Here is a 19,659-nt window from a genome sequence, read left to right as displayed (position 1 = left end):
CTGGGATCTGATAACGGTCCAGCCAACTCATAAGTATTCACACCCCCTTTGATTTTACCACTATTTGTGGTGTAACAAGCTGTAATATGGGATTTGATGTTTGATGCTCATATCAGAATGTTGAGGTGAAATATTTTAGAGAGCAAAAGGTGATTGTGGATCAGAATAATCCCAAAAAATGCTCCACTGTTACTGTTACTGATCTACGCTGTTATCCATGTAAATGGGTCAAGACTGAGAAGGATAGGTGTGTGTCAGTGTAAAAAATAAAGACTCGATGGCATCAAAACCCTGAGATTCTGAGAGCTTTTTTAAACAGAAGAATTTTCTACGACAGTTATTTAGGCAGATGGATGTATTCACCCCATTAACCTCTATGAATCCATTAAATTAGTCTAGTTTCTGTCACAAGTTAAACGAACAGAATCCACTTGGGTGCCGTTCAATTGTCAAGTGGCCTCAATATAAATCCGTCGGTTTCTAGGCAAGCAAAGAGCTCGAACCTCTAAACTCACATCAACACCCAAAGATACGAAATCCATTGTTATATAATGAAAAGATCAGAGCACAAGCACCATTATGACTGGAGTCAGTGACCAGAGGACGATGATGCTACCGCCACCGTGCTTCACTGGATGTGGATGATGCTGAACGACCGCACGGCATGTTTGTTTCACTGCCGCCCTTAATCCAAGTTCCAGTTAATTTCCCATCAACATGATGATGATGATGATGATGATGATGTTACCATGACAACAATTAAAGCGACTGTATCTTAGACCAGTCTGATCAGGTGTCTGAGAAAGTTTTTAAATTACAGTGAAATAATTTAAACATTGGGGGCACGGTGGTTAGTGGTTAGCACGTTCGCCTCACACCTCCAGGGTTGGGGGTTCGATTCCCGCCTCCGCCTTGTGTGTGTGGAGTTTGCATGTTCTCCCCATGCCTCGGGGGTTTCCTCCGGGTACTCCGGTTTCCTCCCCTGGTCCAAAGACATGCATGGTAGGTTGATTGGCATCTCTGGAAAATTGTCCGTAGTGTGTGATTACGTGAGTGAATGAGAATACACTGTCCAGGGTGTATCTTGCCTTGATGCCCAAAGACAACTGAGATAGGCACAGGCTCCCCGTGACCCGAGGTAGTTCGGATAAGCGGTAGAAGATGAATGAATGAATGAATGAATTTAAACATTTTCGTGACATTTCGACACAACATGTACGTGAACATCCGCCGATGCTAATACGTATTTTGGTTTGCATTCGCGTGCAACGATCACTTGAAAAGCCTGAAGATGTTGTAAGAGTGACTACAAAGACGACGCTACCCAAAGCTGTGTCCACTGTGTAAAGAAAGAAAAGAGACAAAGTGTTCTAGCACTGATCAAGGTTACGATGACATTTGCTTTCATTAGTTAAATATAAAAAAAATTTTTTAACTTTGTTCAAACTCTGAGTTTGAGACCCTGAGTGTCTTTATGGCCATTTTTAGAGAAATCTTTCTCTAAACTTTTCCAACTTTTTTCCAACCTTAGATCAACATTTTTCTGCCAATAATGAAGCATTTTTCATTTTATTTATTTTATTTATTTTTTGCTTAAATGACCTAAAAGGAAATCCCCATTGAGAAGTGTTGACTCCTCAGTCACATGTAATCTTTATACATTTTTAAATGTGTTGCCGCCTGAAATGATGAATCTCATCAGAACACTCTTACATTTTACACAGCAAGCCTTTTCTTCTCCTCTATCCTCCTTTCATGGCGATAAGAGTTGTAGATGCAGACGCGATAATAAATCTTGATCTAACATGCAGCGGGTATGTGACGCAACTGAAAAGCTGGAACACCTGGAGGTTCTTCTTTTATTACAGTTAAAATCACTAGCAAGGCGAAAATGACATTTAAAGAGGAATAGGGTTTAGAGCAAGGGCTTGTTTTTACTCGATAGCTTTAAGTAAGAATGTTTGTCCAAAGGGTGGGCAAACTTTTGCACCTCACTATAAATATTGGTGTTCCACACAATTTTTGAGTTGGAACTGTAAACCAGATTAGTCTATAGAGACTATTTTATTTATTTTATTCACTATTCTTCACCATGGTCAGACTTTTGGACCGCACTTTATATTATATATGTATTATGTATCCTAATAATATGTATCTTAGTGCTAATATATATATATATATATATATATATATATATATATATATATATATATATATGTATATATATATATATATACATATATATATATATATATATATATATATATATATATATATATATATATATATATATATATGATACGGACCACATTAGACCATAGTGTACAAAAGATCTGTTTATAGCCTGATAGTAAAGTATACGGCAGTGAATTAAATGACAATTAATCGTTTGGCCGTGATTCAAATGACAATGAATCATTTTGATATGAATCAAATGCGAATGAATTTTGCTATGAATTATTTGGATATAAAACAAACAGAACTGAATCATTTGACTATGAATCAATGAATTATTTTGCTTTGATGAATCATTCACAAGTCAAATGAATTGAATGATCTGACTCAGATCTTTGTCCTAATCACACTTCCTACTTCACAGTCCTTCTTTTATGCACGTAGGTGTCCAAAATGGAAAAACAATAACTGCAGATTGATTTGGCGTGCAGCAAAGATGCCGATAAGACAGGTACACAGGTGAGCTACGTGTCCTGGGGAACACACACTCGCATTCCACAGGACGTCTGCATCTCATCTCATCTATCAGTTCACCGTTTTCACCCTCAGGGATATCCTCCTGCGCATTGTAGTTGTTTTTTTGGTGCTTTCTGAAGATGGTTGAGTAATTTATGGCTCCATTTAGTTTTTATTTGTTTTCTGTAAAGTGAAAAGACAAATGCTAATGTGTTCACAGGACACACTGCTTTTAAAAAATAAAGAAAGAAAGAAAGAAAACTCTAAAAAATATCTGTCTGTAGTTTCATTATGGTTATAAATGGCACACACCTTTATGAGAGCGAGAAATGAGCAGAACTGAAGAGCCAATTAATCCCAGCTAATTCTAGCAGGAATTGTGTGTGTGGTGTGTGGGAGTGTAAAAGTGATAAAGTGCGAGTCTGAAACTCTGAGATTTATCCGTTCCCTGAACAGATTAGGCCCTCTAACAAGCCCTGCATTAAGGACGGCGAAAGGAAAATGATTTGTCTTTCTAACAGCTAACTCTTGCGACCTGAAGATTTATGAGCTAGCCTGTGGAAGTGGAGGATTGTGGGCTAACAGAGAGTTGATGTCCAGGTGTGGGTGTAGCCTTGAACTGCTAGGTATGCAGGAGCGGTACGGTACATGTCTGGGGAAACACACACATACAGTACAGTACACACACAGTCCTGTTCTCCTGCGTCACGCTCAGCGATCCCCATCTCCTCTGCACTGCCCGCAGTTCCACCAACAGGGCCTTCTATTTTTAGCCACTCGCCTTATCATGAATTCCTTAAGGAGTTAAATTACCTGAATCTGTCCTGCATGTTGGGGCCAAAAATAGGCTTATTCGCATACAAGGTATTTCTCAGCGTTTCAATTGAGGTTCAGTCATCTGAATTAACTGGCCCTTAGACCTTTAGACCTTTAGACCAAAACTATTGGGACTACAACTGAAACTGCTTGCAAAGAGAAAAATACATATTTAAAGAGTCATTACTGAACTATTTGACACACACACACACACACCTGAATAGGATCCACCATAGTCAGTTCCCTGTAAATGATAAAGGAACATTGCTGTACACTGAGACTGTTGTATGGTGTTAAGTTTTCTGCCACTGATCTCCAAAATTTTAAAGAAACACTACATCTAGAGTCTCACACACACTCAAACAAACATCTAACTCCAAACCACAAAGACCTTGAACCAGGAAAACTTGAAAATATCCATAAATCGAAACACTTCATATCCTGAAACTTTTAAAAAAGCAATAACTCCCGAGACGCTAAAGCTAACACTGAAACCAGGAGTGATGAAAATACCACTAAGCTTTAGTGCTGAAAAACCCTTTCCTTTCCTGTGAAGGCGTCATCCTCCTGGTGGATGATTTGTGCAGTGAGACGACTAACACTGATGAATGACATGTTTTATTGTCTTTATTCATTTACATACACCGATCGTTTATAACCTGTTGATGTCATGTTGTTAATCTGGGGTCGAAATGACTTAATTCTCTCAAAATTATGTTTGCTGTTCTCTAGAGAAACTGTTGTCGGTGAGTTAGTTTGACCTGGATTGGGTCTTGAGCATGGTGAGACGAGGTGAGACGAGGTGAGACAAGGCAAGTCGAGTCTGTGAACATTGACTGATCCTAGACAAATATCAGGGATTTTTAACTTTTAGGTCCTGTAGCAACCTTGTGGTAAAATATGTCCATGTCCAAAGATCCTTCACAGGGTCACCAGGAGTCAATCCTGGACGGAGAGAAATGAGCCTTTATTTTGTCTCATCTGCATTACAGCACAGTGAAATTCTTTCTTCACATATCCCAGCTTTAGAGGTTGGGGTCTAATCACAGGCAGGGTCAGACATGATACAGAACCACTGGAGGAGAGATCATTAAGGGCCTTGCTCAAGGGCCCAACAGTGGCAGCTTGGCAGAGCTAGGGCTTGAACCCTGATCCTCTGATCAACAACCCAGAGCCTTAACTGTTTGTGCCACCAACCACCACGGGGCAAAGCTCACACACTCACACACATTCAAAACACTACACACAATTTAGAGATATCAATCACACCATAACACATGTATCTGGACAGGGGGTGGAAAACTGGAGAACCTGGGGGAAACACACACAGGGTGGAGGCAGGAATCAACCATAGCATGATGTGTGTGGAAAAAGTACTACACACCTTTACATGTTACTGTATGGTGTTAATTACGACATATGAAAAATATCACCTTAGATGGAGATCTTAGATCAGGTGTAGTCTATCAGAAAGCCTCAGAAAGTTCTCCACCTTAGGTGATATTTTTCACATGTTCTTAACTGTCCTTATCTGTCTAAACCTTGCTCCTTCTGATCTACCAGCACTGCTTTACTGGTCCCACCATCTCTCAGGGTAAGAGGGTAAGATGGAGGTACAGTATATACTGTACTCAAGACTCTTCTCTGTTCAGCACGGAGGTGTGGAATAAACTTCCCCTAGATGTCCAAACAGCTGAGTCACTGATGTCTTCAAACGACGGGTGAAGACCTCCATCTTCTTTCTTCATCTATCACTTTTCCCTGTTTGTTCTAAGTGTAAAATAAAAACAGAACAGAGTTTTAAGTTGATGGTATCCTAAGTCTGTAACCTACGGTGGCCGAGAAGTGAAAAACACATTAACAAATCCGAAAACAAATTAACAAATCCCAAAACAAATTAACAAATCTGAAAACAAATTAACAAATCCCAAAACAAATTAACAAATCCCAAAACAAATTAACAAATCCGAAAACACATTAACAAATCCCAAAACAAATTAACAAATCCGAAAACACATTAACAAATCCCAAAACAAATGAACAAATCCCAAAACAAATGAACAAATCCCAAAACAAATGAACAAATCCGAAAACACATTGACAAATCCCAAAACAAATTGACAAATCCCAAAACAAATTAACAAATCCGAAAACAAATTAACAAATCCCAAAACAAATGAACAAATCCCAAAACAAATGAACAAATCCCAAAACAAATGAACAAATCCGAAAACACATTAACAAATCCCAAAACAAATTAACAAATCCCAAAACACATTAACAAATCCCAAAACAAATTAACAAATCGAAAACACATTGACAAATCCCAAAACAAATTGACAAATCCCAAAACAAATTAACAAATCCCAAAACAAATTAACAAATCCCAAAACAAATGAACAAATCCCAAAACAAATGAACAAATCCGAAAACACATTAACAAATCCCAAAACAAATTAACAAATCCCAAAACAAATGAAAAAATCCCAAATCCCAAAACAAATTAACAAATCTGAAAACACATTAACAAATCCCAAAACAAATTAACAAATCCCAAAACAAATTAACAAATCTGAAAACAAATGAACAAATCCCAAAACAAATGAACAAATCCCAAAACAAGTGAACAAATCCCAAAACAAATGAACAAATCTGAAAACACATTGACAAATCCCAAAACAAATTAACAAATCCCAAAACAAATTAACAAATCCGAAAACAAATTAACAAATCCCAAAACAAATTAACAAATCCCAAAACAAATTAACAAATCTCAAAACAAATTAACAAATCCCAAAACAAATTAACAAATCCCAAAACAAATTAACATATCCGAAAACACATTAACAAATCCCAAAACAAATTAACAAATCCCAAAACAAATGAAAAAATCCCAAATCCCAAAACAAATTAACAAATCTGAAAACACTAACAAATCCCAAAACAAATTAACAAATCCCAAAACAAATTAACAAATCTGAAAACAAATGAACAAATCCCAAAACAAATGAACAAATCCCAAAACAAATGAACAAATCCCAAAACAAATTAACAAATCCCAAAACACATTAACAAATCCCAAAACAAATTAACAAATCCCAAAACAAATGAACAAATACAAAAACACATGAACAAATCCAAAAACACATTAACAAATCCCAAAACACATTAACAAATCCCAAAACAAATTAACAAATCCCAAAACAAATGAACAAATCCCAAAACAAATGAACAAATCCGAAAACACATTAACAAATCCCAAAACAAATTAACAAATCCCAAAACAAATGAAAAAATCCCAAATCCCAAAACAAATTAACAAATCTGAAAACACATTAACAAATCCCAAAACAAATTAACAAATCCCAAAACAAATTAACAAATCTGAAAACAAATGAACAAATCCCAAAACAAATGAAGAAATCCCAAAACAAGTGAACAAATCCCAAAACAAAGGACCAAATCTGAAAACACATTGACAAATCCCAAAACAAATTGACAAATCCCAAAACAAATTAACAAATCCGAAAACAAATGAACAAATCCCAAAACAAATGAACAAATCCAAAAACACATGAACAAATCCAAAAACACATTAACAAATCCCAAAACAAATTAACAAATCCCAAAACAAATTAACAAATCCCAAAACAAATTAACAAATCCCAAAACAAATGAACAAATCCCAAAACAAATGAACAAATCCCAAAACACATTAACAAATCCCAAAACAAATTAACAAATCCCAAAACAAATGAACAAATCCAAAAACACATGAACAAATCCAAAAACACATGAACAAATCCCAAAACAAATTAACAAATCCCAAAACAAATTAACAAATCCCAAAACAAATTAACAAATCCGAAAACAAATTAACAAATCCCAAAACAAATGAACAAATCCAAAAACACATGAACAAATCCAAAAACACATTAACAAATCCGAAAACAAATTAACAAATCCCAAAACAAATTAACAAATCCCAAAACAAATGAACAAATCCCAAAACAAATGAACAAATCCCAAAACACATTAACAAATCCCAAAACAAATGAAAAAATCCCAAATCCCAAAACAAATTAACAAATCTGAAAACACATTAACAAATCCCAAAACAAATTAACAAATCCCAAAACAAATTAACAAATCTGAAAACAAATGAACAAATCCCAAAACAAATGAACAAATCCCAAAACAAGTGAACAAATCCCAAAACAAGTGAACAAATCTGAAAACACTTTTACAAATCCCAAAACAAATTGACAAATCCCAAAACAAATTAACAAATCCCAAAACAAATTAACAAATCCCAAAACAAATTAACAAATCCGAAAACACATTAACAAATCCCAAAACAAATTAACAAATCCCAAAACAAATGAAAAAAATCCCAAAACAAATGAAAAAATCCCAAAACAAGTGAACAAATTCCAAAACAAATGAACAAATCTGAAAACAAATTGACAAATTCGAAAACAAATTAACAAATCCCAAAACAAATTAACAAATCCCAAAACAAATTAACAAATCCGAAAACACATTAACAAATCCCAAAACAAATTAACAAATCCCAAAACAAATTAACAAATCCGAAAACAAATTAACAAATCCCAGAACAAATTAACAAATCCCAAAACAAATTAACAAATCCCAAAACAAATGAACAAATCCCAAAACAAATGAACAAATCCCAAAACAAATTAACAAATCCCAAAACAAATGAACAAATCCCAAAACACATTAACAAATCCCAAAACAAATTAACAAATCCCAAAACACATTAACAAAATGTGTTTTGGGATTTGTTAATGTGTTTTCGGATTTGTTAATTTGTTTTGCACTTCCCGGCCACCGTAGTAACCTAGTCAACCAGTGTTAATGTTTTATACCAATGTTAATGTTAATGTAACTTTTGTAAATCGCTCTGGATAACACTAAGATATATCCTGGATCTCTGAGAGAATCGAGACGTTAGTGATCTCCTCCGAGCATGTTTAGCTTCCACATTTCAAAGTATACAGTGTTTTGTTACTGTAAACTAGATTGTAACCGTAAAGACAAAAAAAAGTGCTTATATACTGTGTACAGGACGTCATTCCTGTGGAGTTACTGTCATGGAAAATATAGTGTTTTATTCCTTACACATAAGAAAGAATGATATAAAGTCTCCGTCCGTGTTTCTTCCCAGCAGATGCGTGTGTACGGATAGCATGCCGCGATAATAAACATGGTTCTGTAACAGTCAATAGCTGTGGTGCTGCTCGAACAAGTGTGTCACGCACATGTACAGACACGGCCATGTGCTGCGTGTCAGTAGGGAAAAATGTTCTCCAGAGCAGGCTGAAAACCGCTGTTGCATTCCTCTCTGTACGGCCGCCGCCCCCTTCACCCCCTCGCACCCGAATTCCCCTCCGCATGCAGCATGTTCCCCTCCTTTTCTCCTGCTTTTCCAGGAACCTCATTTTTTCTTCTTCTGTTGCGACTTGACTCTGTCTTTCTCTCTAAAAAAAAAGTGAAAGGAAAAAGAAAAGTAGGAAAGAAAAAGAAAAAGTGTTATTAATACGTTTGCTGGGTTTTGGATACGTCTGAGTACACTCAGCAGGGAAAGGTACAGCCAAGGAGCAAAGCTGGAACATAGTATGTCATCTCACACACACACACACATCCCAAGCACAAACTTTCACCTAAATATAATGATATAATGTGTATTGGGACACATCTGCTTTGGTAAACAGTGTGTGTGTATGTGTGCGTGTGTGTGTGTGTGTGTGTGTGTGTGTGTGTGTGTGTGTGTTAAGGTAACTGCCAGCTCTCACATTGGACTCTACAATATTTACACACATGATGTCTTTATTTTGTGCACATCAGCATCGAAAAAAAAATGTCATTTATTTAACTGAGTGGGACAAAAAAAATATTCAGACTCTATATTAACTTCCAATAAAGTGACTTGAAGTTTTAAAGTGACTTGAAGTTTGTGATGATTTGCACACCCGTTCGTGTCTCACTCCACAGTGGTGTTAATATGAAGCTCAGATGAAAATAGACACTCAGGATTTTAAGAATTTCTAGAGTTTTATCAGGATTTCTGTTTTTCTCTACAACACTAGAGGTGATATATTCATAAGAAAGTAGAACAAAATAAAATAGATTTGTAAAGTTCGTCGCGACAAACTTTGATGTTGGCTTTGACGAGGCAAGTATTCGCAGAGGCCGGTGCTTTTTGCAGGCGAGTGGACATAAGGGTCAGTGTTACTTTTGGATGCAAGTGTACATAAAACTTGTGAAATCTAGTGGAGCGCTAGCATGCAAAAACATTTGGATGCAAGAGGAGAGGAGCATGTGACTTCATCAGAATACATGTGAGGAATTTCTCCTCATTGTTCTGAGTGTTTTAATATGTCACATGTCCATGTTGTAAAAAGTTTTTTGATTTTGCATATTTTGGGGGCGGGGCTGCGGGACAACCGAAAGGCCAGTCGGTACACCAATTTACAACTTTGTTCAGAGTATCACCCTAAAGGAGCTGGCCGAGTTTGGTGTAGATATTTCGAAAGCGTGCCGAGTTATAAACCTCCAAAATTTATAATGGGAGTCTATGGGAAAAAAGGCCACTTTGAGACCCGGTACCGGAAGTACCGGTACTCAGATCGCTTAGAAAAGTAAAAGCAACAAACTTCAGACCAGGGTCTACAACATATCCGAATTTGGTGCATGTGGCTCGAAAGCCCTAGGAGGAGTTACTCTTGATAAATTTTTGTCTAAGCTTAAATAGGAAAACAGAATGTTGGCTTCTACAAAGCGACATAATAAGGTTCATTTTTTCTCCACACAGATGTTTGTATGTTCAGAGTAAATGTTGATATCAAACCCATATCTGCTCTCTGAGACGCTCCGAGTGTTTGTTCATCTAAAAAGCAGCTCAGATTTCTCTTCAACACTAAAACTCAGTGTAAGATCATCAACAGAGGGACAAACACACGTCTAAAACACGCTGAGAGAACAACAGCATGAAATGAAAAGATCGATTTCAACAGCAGTATCCTGGTAGAAAGGGTTGAACCTATAAACTTGTAAAAGTTGAACGAACGAATCGAGCTCTGGATAGAAAAAGTTTACATGCAAACTGCAACTGGTGTGAGTTTAAAGCTTGTTGCTGTTGGTTAGGAAGTAAACAACATCTAGTAAACATCTTGAAGAGAATTAAAGTACTCAGGAACAACATTTGTAATGTCACTTGTATGGAAAAAAAAAACTACAGAGGAAAATTGGCTTGATTACATGCAGGTGGAGAAATTCAGGGCGACCTGAAAGCAACAGGAACATCAGAGACATAGAGAACAATCATCAGCAACCTGAAGCGCATTCATCTATGTTTGTAAACCTTACACAAAACTCTGATCTGTTCACAACTCTTTTAGATCACAGACCCAGGTGAAACAAAAGAAAAATAGTCCTCTCTTCGGTAATCATTTATAATAATCTCGTCATGTTTGGAGACGGAAGGGTTGTGCATACAAGCTCAAGAGCACAATACCGACAGTGAAGCATGGTGGCGGGAGCATCACGCTATGGTGCAGCTTTTAATCACCCAAGGAAACATGAACAGATGCACTGGCAGATATGGGAGGAGAATTTAATCTCATGAGCCAAGAAAGTAAACCTGGAGAGAAGACGGACATTTCAGCAAAAGAATGAGGTCAAGAAGCCGATCTGCTGAACCGCATCCCAGTGAGAATTCAGGGAGAAACTGTCCATCAGAACCGATGTTGGTCATGTGCATCAATCTTATTAAAAGAGATATCTTTGTTTATGATCACGATTGTGTACTGATCGTGAAGAACAAAATAAAAAGAAATGAATTTTTAAGGTTTCAAAAAATTATATTGCGCTGGAAATGTTTCAAAAAGTCTACTGCATTTATTACATTTTTTTTCCAATTTATTGTCTCATCTTACAGCATGTAATGAATTTGAAATCAAATTCAAATCAAATAAAAACATTTATTTCCCACACGCACAGTCATACCCTCAATCAAAATTAAAAATGGTCAAAGACGGAATCTAAAATTATAATAAAATAAAATGGAAATTAAATAGAAATAGCTTTACAAGGAAAAATAACAATACATAGAGAAATTAGAAAAATATAGCATATGATTTTGCATTTAATTCTTAATTTTATATATATATATATATATATATATATATATATATATATATATATATATACATACATACATACATACATACATATATAATGTATGTATGTATGTATTTATATATATATATATATATATATATATATATATATATATATATATATATATATATATTAATACTATTTATGCATTTGTTTTATAAAATATATAATACGTATTTAATTTTCTAGCTTTACTGCATTTTTTCTGATTCTCTCATTTTAGTGTTTTCTAACCTTACATTACTTCTAACTTGTTCATAATAATGTTATTAATTTAATTTCTACAGAATTCTACAGAGTTCACTGCATACAGTTGGACCAGTATTTGCTACAGTGTAAGAGGTGTGTGTGTGTGTGTGTGTGCGTTTGTGTGTGTGCGTTTGTGTATGTATAATGTGTAATGTCTGTGTGTGTGTACTGTATGTGTAATGTCTGTGTGTGTGTGTTTGTGTGTGTGTAATGTCTGTGTGTGTGTGCGTTTGTGTATGTATAATGTGTAATGTCTGTGTGTGTGTATGTGTAATGTCTGTGTGTGTGTTTGTGTGTGTGCATTTGTGTGTGTGCGTTTGTGTATGTATGTGTAATGTCTGTGTGTGTGTAGGTGTAATGTCTGTGTGTGTGTTTGTGTATGTATAATGTGTAATGTCTGTGTGCGTATGTGTAATGTCTGTGTGTGTGTGTAATGTCTTTGTGTGTGTATGTGTCTGTGTGTATTTGTGTGTAATGTCTGTGTCTTTGTGTTTGAGCGTTTGTGTAATTTGTAATGTCTGTGTGTGTACTGTGTCTGTGTGTATTTGTGTGTAATGTCTGTGTGTTTGTGTGTGTGTGTGTGTGTGTGTGTGTGTGTGTGTGTGTGTGTGTGTAGAACCCAGAGAAAGCCTCACAGCCGGAGCTAATAGTTGCACATTCGTTTTATTGGTTTGGTTTTATTAATACAGTGGTTATTTTAGCCTCAGTGGCTTTCACAGACAAAACAAACAAAAACGTTTATAAAACTATAAACATAAAATATAGCTTTCTGACAATACAATATCTCTGGCTCAGTCACTATTTATACAACAAGCATCTGACATACACATAACACCATGGTGCTAATACGTCTACAAACTCTGGATAGATTTCTTTATATAAAATGATGTATATACAGTTTTATTCTGAATAATCACCACCTTGTGAAACTGGGAGAAGGTGAATGGTTGACCACAGTAAGAGAAAAATAAACACTGATGAAATGATTCCACTGAAATACCACGTGCTAATGTTTCAGAGTTCAGTCCTGCAGCTGAAGTGCCAAAGGTTCGAGCAGGTCGCTAGTGTTCAGTGGTCTGCCTGCTCAACACCACAGAGAGAGAGAGAGAGAGAGAGAGAGAGAGGGAGGGAGGGAGAGAGAGAGAGAGAGAGAGAGAGAGAGAGAGAGAGAGAGAGAGAGACCGGCCCTGTCTCATTTCAGTCACACTGCTGCCTAGCAAAGAAAGAAAGAAAGAAAGAAAGAAAGAAAGAAAGAAAGAAAGAAAGAAAGAATCTCTTGTCTCAAAATTGAACTTGCTGGATCATCAATAATGAAAAGTGCAAAAGAAAACAGAAAAAGAAAAGAAAGGGAAAGAAATTAAAAAAAGAAAAAATGAAAATAAATAAAGAAAAAATATGTACAGAAAAACTTAAGAAAATTTGAAGTGTTAAGAGGTAAAAATAAAACAAAAAGAAAAAGAAAAGAAATAAAAAGAATTAAAAATATATGTGTATATATATTAAAAGAAAAAATTTAAAGAAATAGAAAAAAAAAAAAGACAAGAAAAGACAAGTCTGTAACGGGTATATTGCACCCTTTATACACTGGGCCTCATTTATTAAACCTGTCTATTAAACGTGTTTTACTCTTGTATTACGAACAGAACGTTTATATTTGACCACGCCCACAAATCTCCATAAAAGGTAAAAAGCTCAAAACCTGAAAAGGACAGAAATGGTGACTAAATCACCTCCTTTACAATCCTCCATTAATGCAACTCAGTTATTGCAGAGCATCAGGTGCTAACCACACACAGACACACACACACAAACTCTTCTTCCTTTTACAGGGCGCCAATACTTATGTCCTAATTAATCGGCTAGCCTATTTTGTCTTAATTTATGGATTATGTTTTGGAATCACTTTCTGGTGTGAATGTAACATGTAACTGAGTGTGTAACTGAAATAAATATGCAAATGAAACTCGCAGTAACTCGATCATGGATAATTACAGGAATGGAAGACAATCGTTCGAGGTTCACATACAAGTTTGTTTTTCTGTAGTAAGTAACCGTGTCCTGTGAAACGTTCTACAAATAAACGGATTCGTATAAAGTTTAATAAATGAAGCCCGGTGTCGCTTGTAACCACAGAACTCTCGTGATTGGTCAGTACGTCTGTCCGTCAAAGTGGCATTGCTCCAATAAGCTGCAGGTGATTGACCTGTGGAGTCTCCACATAACTCCACAGAGGCTCCTGTATAAGTGTCACTACGGAATAATACAATTATTAGCAGCTTCGACTACATATATTTGCTGGATTTTTAAAGTAAAATATAAACATAAAGGCTCACATAAAAAACAAAAAATAATATCTGTGTCGTATATCTTATTTATGCGGGACTTGTAGGCAGTGGGTCGGTATGTATATGTGAGTACGGACATTGTCCTCTGGACATTCTTCTCCTCCTCCTCCTCTTCTTCCTTTACCTCCCCAAAGCTTGTGTCCATCGACTGATGTCATTCGGTTCGGTTCATACATCAAGGCAGCGCCGTGTATCTCTGTGTCCCACGACTAGTCGCTAGCACTCTGTCTGACGACTGGACAGAGACAGAGGGCTGTCCAGGGGGAGACAGTTAGGCGAGCAGTCTGCAGAACAGGTTTTAAACATGGAGGAGATGTGGAACGCCTGCAAACAAGACAATGTGAGAGATGAGACATGCACACACAAACACACACACACACAAACACACACACACACACACACAGGTGTAACTTTAAATTCTCCAAGGTCAGTCTCGTGATGGGTCACGTACCACCCAGTATGCAGTGATTCCTCCCTGCAGGAAGCCAGTGAGGACATCAGAGGGATGATGGCGGTAGTCGGAGATCCGGCTGAGCCCGGTGTACACGGCTAACATCACCAGCAGGAACTGCAACAGCGGCCTCAACAGTCTCGCACCACGCCATGAGAACCGAGCCTGCAAATAGAACTGACACACAGAGACACACAGACAGGATGAAATCACACAGAGATCTTCTGGAAACTCAATGAACACTCCAAGAATAAAAACTGTAAAATCTTTTAGAAGTAGCCATATTAACATCACAGAGCCACTAGTCAATCATGTGTAAACTTGTGTATGTGGAAGAGGGTCAATAGCATTTTCCTTCTGGCTTCAGTTGATGCTGTAGTTATTAAGCAGATGCAGTCGGCTGGCTTCACCCTTTCTGGTAAGTACAGTAGCTGTCCTCTGGGGACCACACGGGACAACTACCACTACTATTAATATACTTCTACTACTACCAGCTATCACTACCACTGCTATGACTACTATTACTATTGCCACCACCACTACCATGACTATAACTAGTACTACCACCACTACACTAATATTTCTATAACCACTATTACTGTTACTACACCTACTATAACCACTAATATTACTATAACCATCATTACTATAACTACCACAATTAGAACGACTACTACTATTACTACCACCAGCACTACCACTACTATTACTAATACTACCACTACTTTAACTTTTACATTGTTACTAACAATAATATCACTAGTTTTACTACTAACTACTAAACCTAACCCTAACCCTACTATTACTGTTACTACTATTACTACCACAAACACCACCATTATCAAAGCTAATATTACTATAACTAATATTACTTTAACAAGAATTACGATACTTCTACCATATGGGAAGTCGTGGCCTAATGGTTAGAGAGTTTGACTCCTAACCCTAAGGTTGTGGGTTCGAGTCTCGGGCCGCCCACGACTGAGGTGCCCTTGAGCAAGGCACCGAACCCCCCCTACTGCTCCCCGGGCGCCGCAGCATAAATGGCTGCCCACTGCTCCAGGTGTGTGTTCACAGTGTGTGTGTTCATGGTGTGTGTGTGTTCACTGCTGTGTGTGTGTTCATGGTGTGTGTGTGTTCACTGCTGTGTGTGTGTTCACTGCTGTGTGTGTTCACTTCGGATGGGTTAAATACAGAGAACGAATTCTGAGTATGGGTCACCGTACTTAGCTGTATGTCACTTCACTTATAACCATACGAATATTACTACAACTACCACTTTTAGAACTACTACTACTATTACTACCACCACTACTATAACTACTATTACTATTACTACCACCAGTACCACTAATACCCCTATTAATACTACTAACATAACCTCCACCACCTCTACTTCTACCACTTCTCTACCACTACCAATAATAGCCTGAACACCACAATGTAGTTTGTCTTATTTTTGTCGTGTGATCTTCAAATGTCCTGCAATTATCTGTTTAATATCTATATTTAAATCTATAGGCAATGCTTTTATAGAGTCTCCATGATGCAGGGTTGTGTAAGTGTGTAAGTACAGTATGTAGTTTTTACAGAATTACAGGATTTAGGACAGAAATGAGTAAAGATTTCGTGACCTGACGTCTTCCAGTTCCCACGCAGACAGGAAACTTTAGGGGGAAAAGATTTTTTTCAGACAAAATGACTCAAGTGAAGACTTCGGTGTAGTTGTTGTGGAAAGAGGTGACGTAGCGTACACGTGGCTTCAGAGAACAAAATGACGCCATAATGCACGAAGCTAAAAAAGAACAACAACATGTGTTGCACAACAACGACCGAAGACTGAAATTCACCACGGCCAAAACGAAACCACAGACACACACGTGCGATCTGATGCTTCAGGAAGTCGCTTCGGTTTCTCGACAAAAGCGCGGCTCGGGATACGCCTCAGGCGATGCGCCGCATTTGTGTTTCTTGTATAATGTGTTTTTTTTTCAGTGTAAATAAATTTCGCACAGAGATCCGAGATAGAAACGAGCTCGTTACTGAAAGCAGCTGGAAGGAACAGATTGTTGGTGGAAAGTTTGAGCAGTAAACCGACTTGTTTATGATGAACAGACAGGAATCTGGATGTCTGTATCATCAGCGTTAGCGATGCTTATTTTACTCGTTTAGACGACACCATGAGGAGGAGGAGGAGGAGGAAGAGGAGGAGAAAACCTTTTGCTTGTTAGAAGACCTTTAGTAATTCATTTCGTTTTGTTTTATTTCTCACAATCTGTCTGGTATTAATATGGATTGTGGTGAAATTTACCGTTATCGAAAAAAATTACCCTCGTGGAACAATTTCTAAGCCACGTTTCTACACATTTCTGCTCCCTTCTCCTTGTCAGATGCGGTAACGTTGATGAAAACCGACAGAATGATCCACCACTGGGACATCAGGATATCCGACGTCTCTTTTTCTTAATAAAACTGACCCTTGTCTTGATAATTTCACTTGATATCAGTTACTAGGTGTGTATTCATTTCACTAGTTCAGCATGTAGGGTGTGTATGTGATGTAACTGATATTTCCTGCACAAAGATATTTCCTGCTGCACTTATTGTTCGTCTCCGGGAAATGTAGCCATTAGCTGAAACTGAATCCAAACGAGCACTTAACAGCTCCACATGCCGCTCAGGTCATCACTGTGTGCGCCACTCGCAACAAACCACTCGCTCTGCTCCTTATATCGCTGTGGACTTATGTGTTTTGGCACTTCTGTGATGGACGGGCTTAAAAAAGGTGCCAATACTTTGCCTTTAGCGACAGAGCAGAAAGCCAGAGTAAGCATACAGGCCAAAACCCGATCATCATCTTCCCCACTGCTCTCTCTCTCTCTCTCTCTCTCTCAGTCGTGAGCAAAAGAATCCGGAAGAAAGCGGCTCATTTTCGGAGAGAGAGTGTCTCAAACTCACAGCCATCTCCTGACACATGACTGGCACAGAGTGCAGGAGGGAGGAAAAGAAAGAGAAGCACTGACGGGAGGGCTATGAGTGCGACCGGGTGTTAGCGTGGGTTAGTTACATCGTTTTTCCCTTCTCTTTCTCCATCAGAACAGAGAGAGAGAGAGAGAGAGAGAGAGAGAGACAGCAAGGTGAGAAAAACAGAAAAAGTAAAAAACATAAGAGACAGCGAGAGAAACAGAATGGGTAGAGAGGGACAGACGGGAAGAAAAAATTAATCAGCATAGAGACAAAAAGAAAAAGAGTTAAAAAGGGACAGAAAGAGAGAGAGAGAGAGAGAGAGAGAGAGAAAGAAGGGGTCAGTAGTGAAAGAAGCCTGTCCATCTCTCAGCAGGACAAACCCTCCTCCCATCTCTCCCATCTAGAACCCAACCCATAACTAAACAAGGCTTCCTCTGTCCTCTCTCTCTCTCTCTCTCTCTTTCTCACTTTCACTCAATCTTTCTTTCTCTTTCTCTATCCATCTATTCATCCAACTTTTGGAGAACTTTCTCTTTCTTCGCCTTGCCTTTGCCCTTTCTCTTTGGATTGAAACGAGATGCCTTTGGGAATCAACCGTTCTCAGACCCTTTCCCTTTCACTCTGTGTGTGTGTGTGTGTGTGTGTGTGCGCGTGGGTGTGTGTGTGTGTGTGTGTGTGTGTGTGTGTGTTTGCATGTTTGTTTGTGAGCCAGAGTGAAAAACAGACATTTTTGGCAGACTCCCATATGGCAGCACTGGAGGCCTACAGCGGTAAATCTCATCAGCGCAGTGGAGCCAGTTCGCTCCGTAATTAAAGCTCAGCTACAGCTGTTGGCTAAATATCTGTGTACGGATGTTTCTGTGTGTGTGTGTGTGTGTGTATGTGTGTGTATGTGTATATGTTTGTGTGTGTGTGTATGTGTGTGTGCGTGTGTGTATGTGTGTGTGTGTGTGTGTTTGTGTGTGTGTGTGTGTGTGTGTGTGTGTGTGTGTGTGTGTGTGTGTGTGTATGTGTGTGTATGTGTTTGTGTGTGTGTGTGCGTGTGTGTATGTGTGTGTATGTGTTTGTTTGTGTGTGTGTGTATGTGTTTGTGTGTGTGTGTTTTTGTGTGTGTGTGTGTATGTGTTTGTGTGTGTGTGTATGTGTGTGTATATGTGTTTGTGTGTGTGTTTGTGTGTGTGTGTGTGTGCATGACTACTCACAGCAAGGTAAAGCATTGTGTACATGGCGAAAGAGGCGTGGCCTGAGAAAAAGGACTTCCTGTAAAAGAGAAAACAGTGGGAAACAATGAACACAGTCACGGTCTCTTGTGCCAGCGATCCCACCCTGACATCTGAAGATCATCACGTACACATCATGCACATCTGTTCCACATTTCACAAAAACGCTAACGTTCCTAATAAAACACGGAAAACTCTCTTCTTCACGAGCGAGCGTTAAAGACATGAAGAAAGTTCAGACACTCGGTGCTGTTCTGTTCGAGGAACATAATCAACCACGACGTGATCATGTGGATGATGGAAGTCAGTGTTTTCACCCGAACGTCCATCATCTTCCTGGAACAGCAGGGGTTTTATCGCACTTATACCACAGCTACATATCGTCGCTGTCGGGCGGAAACCTCGTATGTCCAAATTTGGTCAATTTCATATTTTTTCACATATCGATGCTATTGGTCAGTCCCCACGTGGGTCTGTTATTTTTACAAGTTATTAACCAATCTAAAGTCTTGAAAATAGCTTGAGCGCAAATCTCATAACTCCATTGGACACTTCAACTGTCCACCTCTTCTTCACCCCGCGGGAGAGCTTCGCGGCATATTTCTCCTCAAGAAGAATCGCAACGAATCAACACGTCTTCTGAGGTAAATGTCTTCAAAACACTGGGCTCAAAGAAAAAATCTTGACCCCCGCTAGTTCTGGTGCTCATCTGAGG

At 38.1% G+C, this 19,659-nt stretch overlaps 1 protein-coding gene across 1 annotated transcript in view; it reads right to left on the bottom strand.

The window, feature by feature from the left end:
* Window positions 1-12,605: 12,605 nt before the first annotated feature.
* Window positions 12,606-19,659, bottom strand: part of ppap2d (phosphatidic acid phosphatase type 2D) — a 39,195-nt gene continuing 32,141 nt past the window's right edge. The window contains exons 4-6 of the mRNA XM_060897335.1: window positions 18,927-18,984; window positions 14,758-14,934; window positions 12,606-14,630 (exon numbers count right to left, since the gene is read on the bottom strand). Of these exons, the coding sequence (XP_060753318.1) occupies window positions 14,523-14,630; window positions 14,758-14,934; window positions 18,927-18,984 (343 nt within the window). The 3' untranslated portion in view covers window positions 12,606-14,522. The remainder of the gene's footprint in view (window positions 14,631-14,757; window positions 14,935-18,926; window positions 18,985-19,659) is intronic.

The sequence above is a fragment of the Tachysurus vachellii genome, chromosome 21 (genome assembly GCF_030014155.1).
Source record: "Tachysurus vachellii isolate PV-2020 chromosome 21, HZAU_Pvac_v1, whole genome shotgun sequence".
NCBI lineage: Eukaryota > Metazoa > Chordata > Actinopteri > Siluriformes > Bagridae > Tachysurus > Tachysurus vachellii.
The sequence above is the reverse complement of the archived record's forward strand: the minus strand, read 5'-3'. Positions and strand labels throughout refer to the sequence as shown.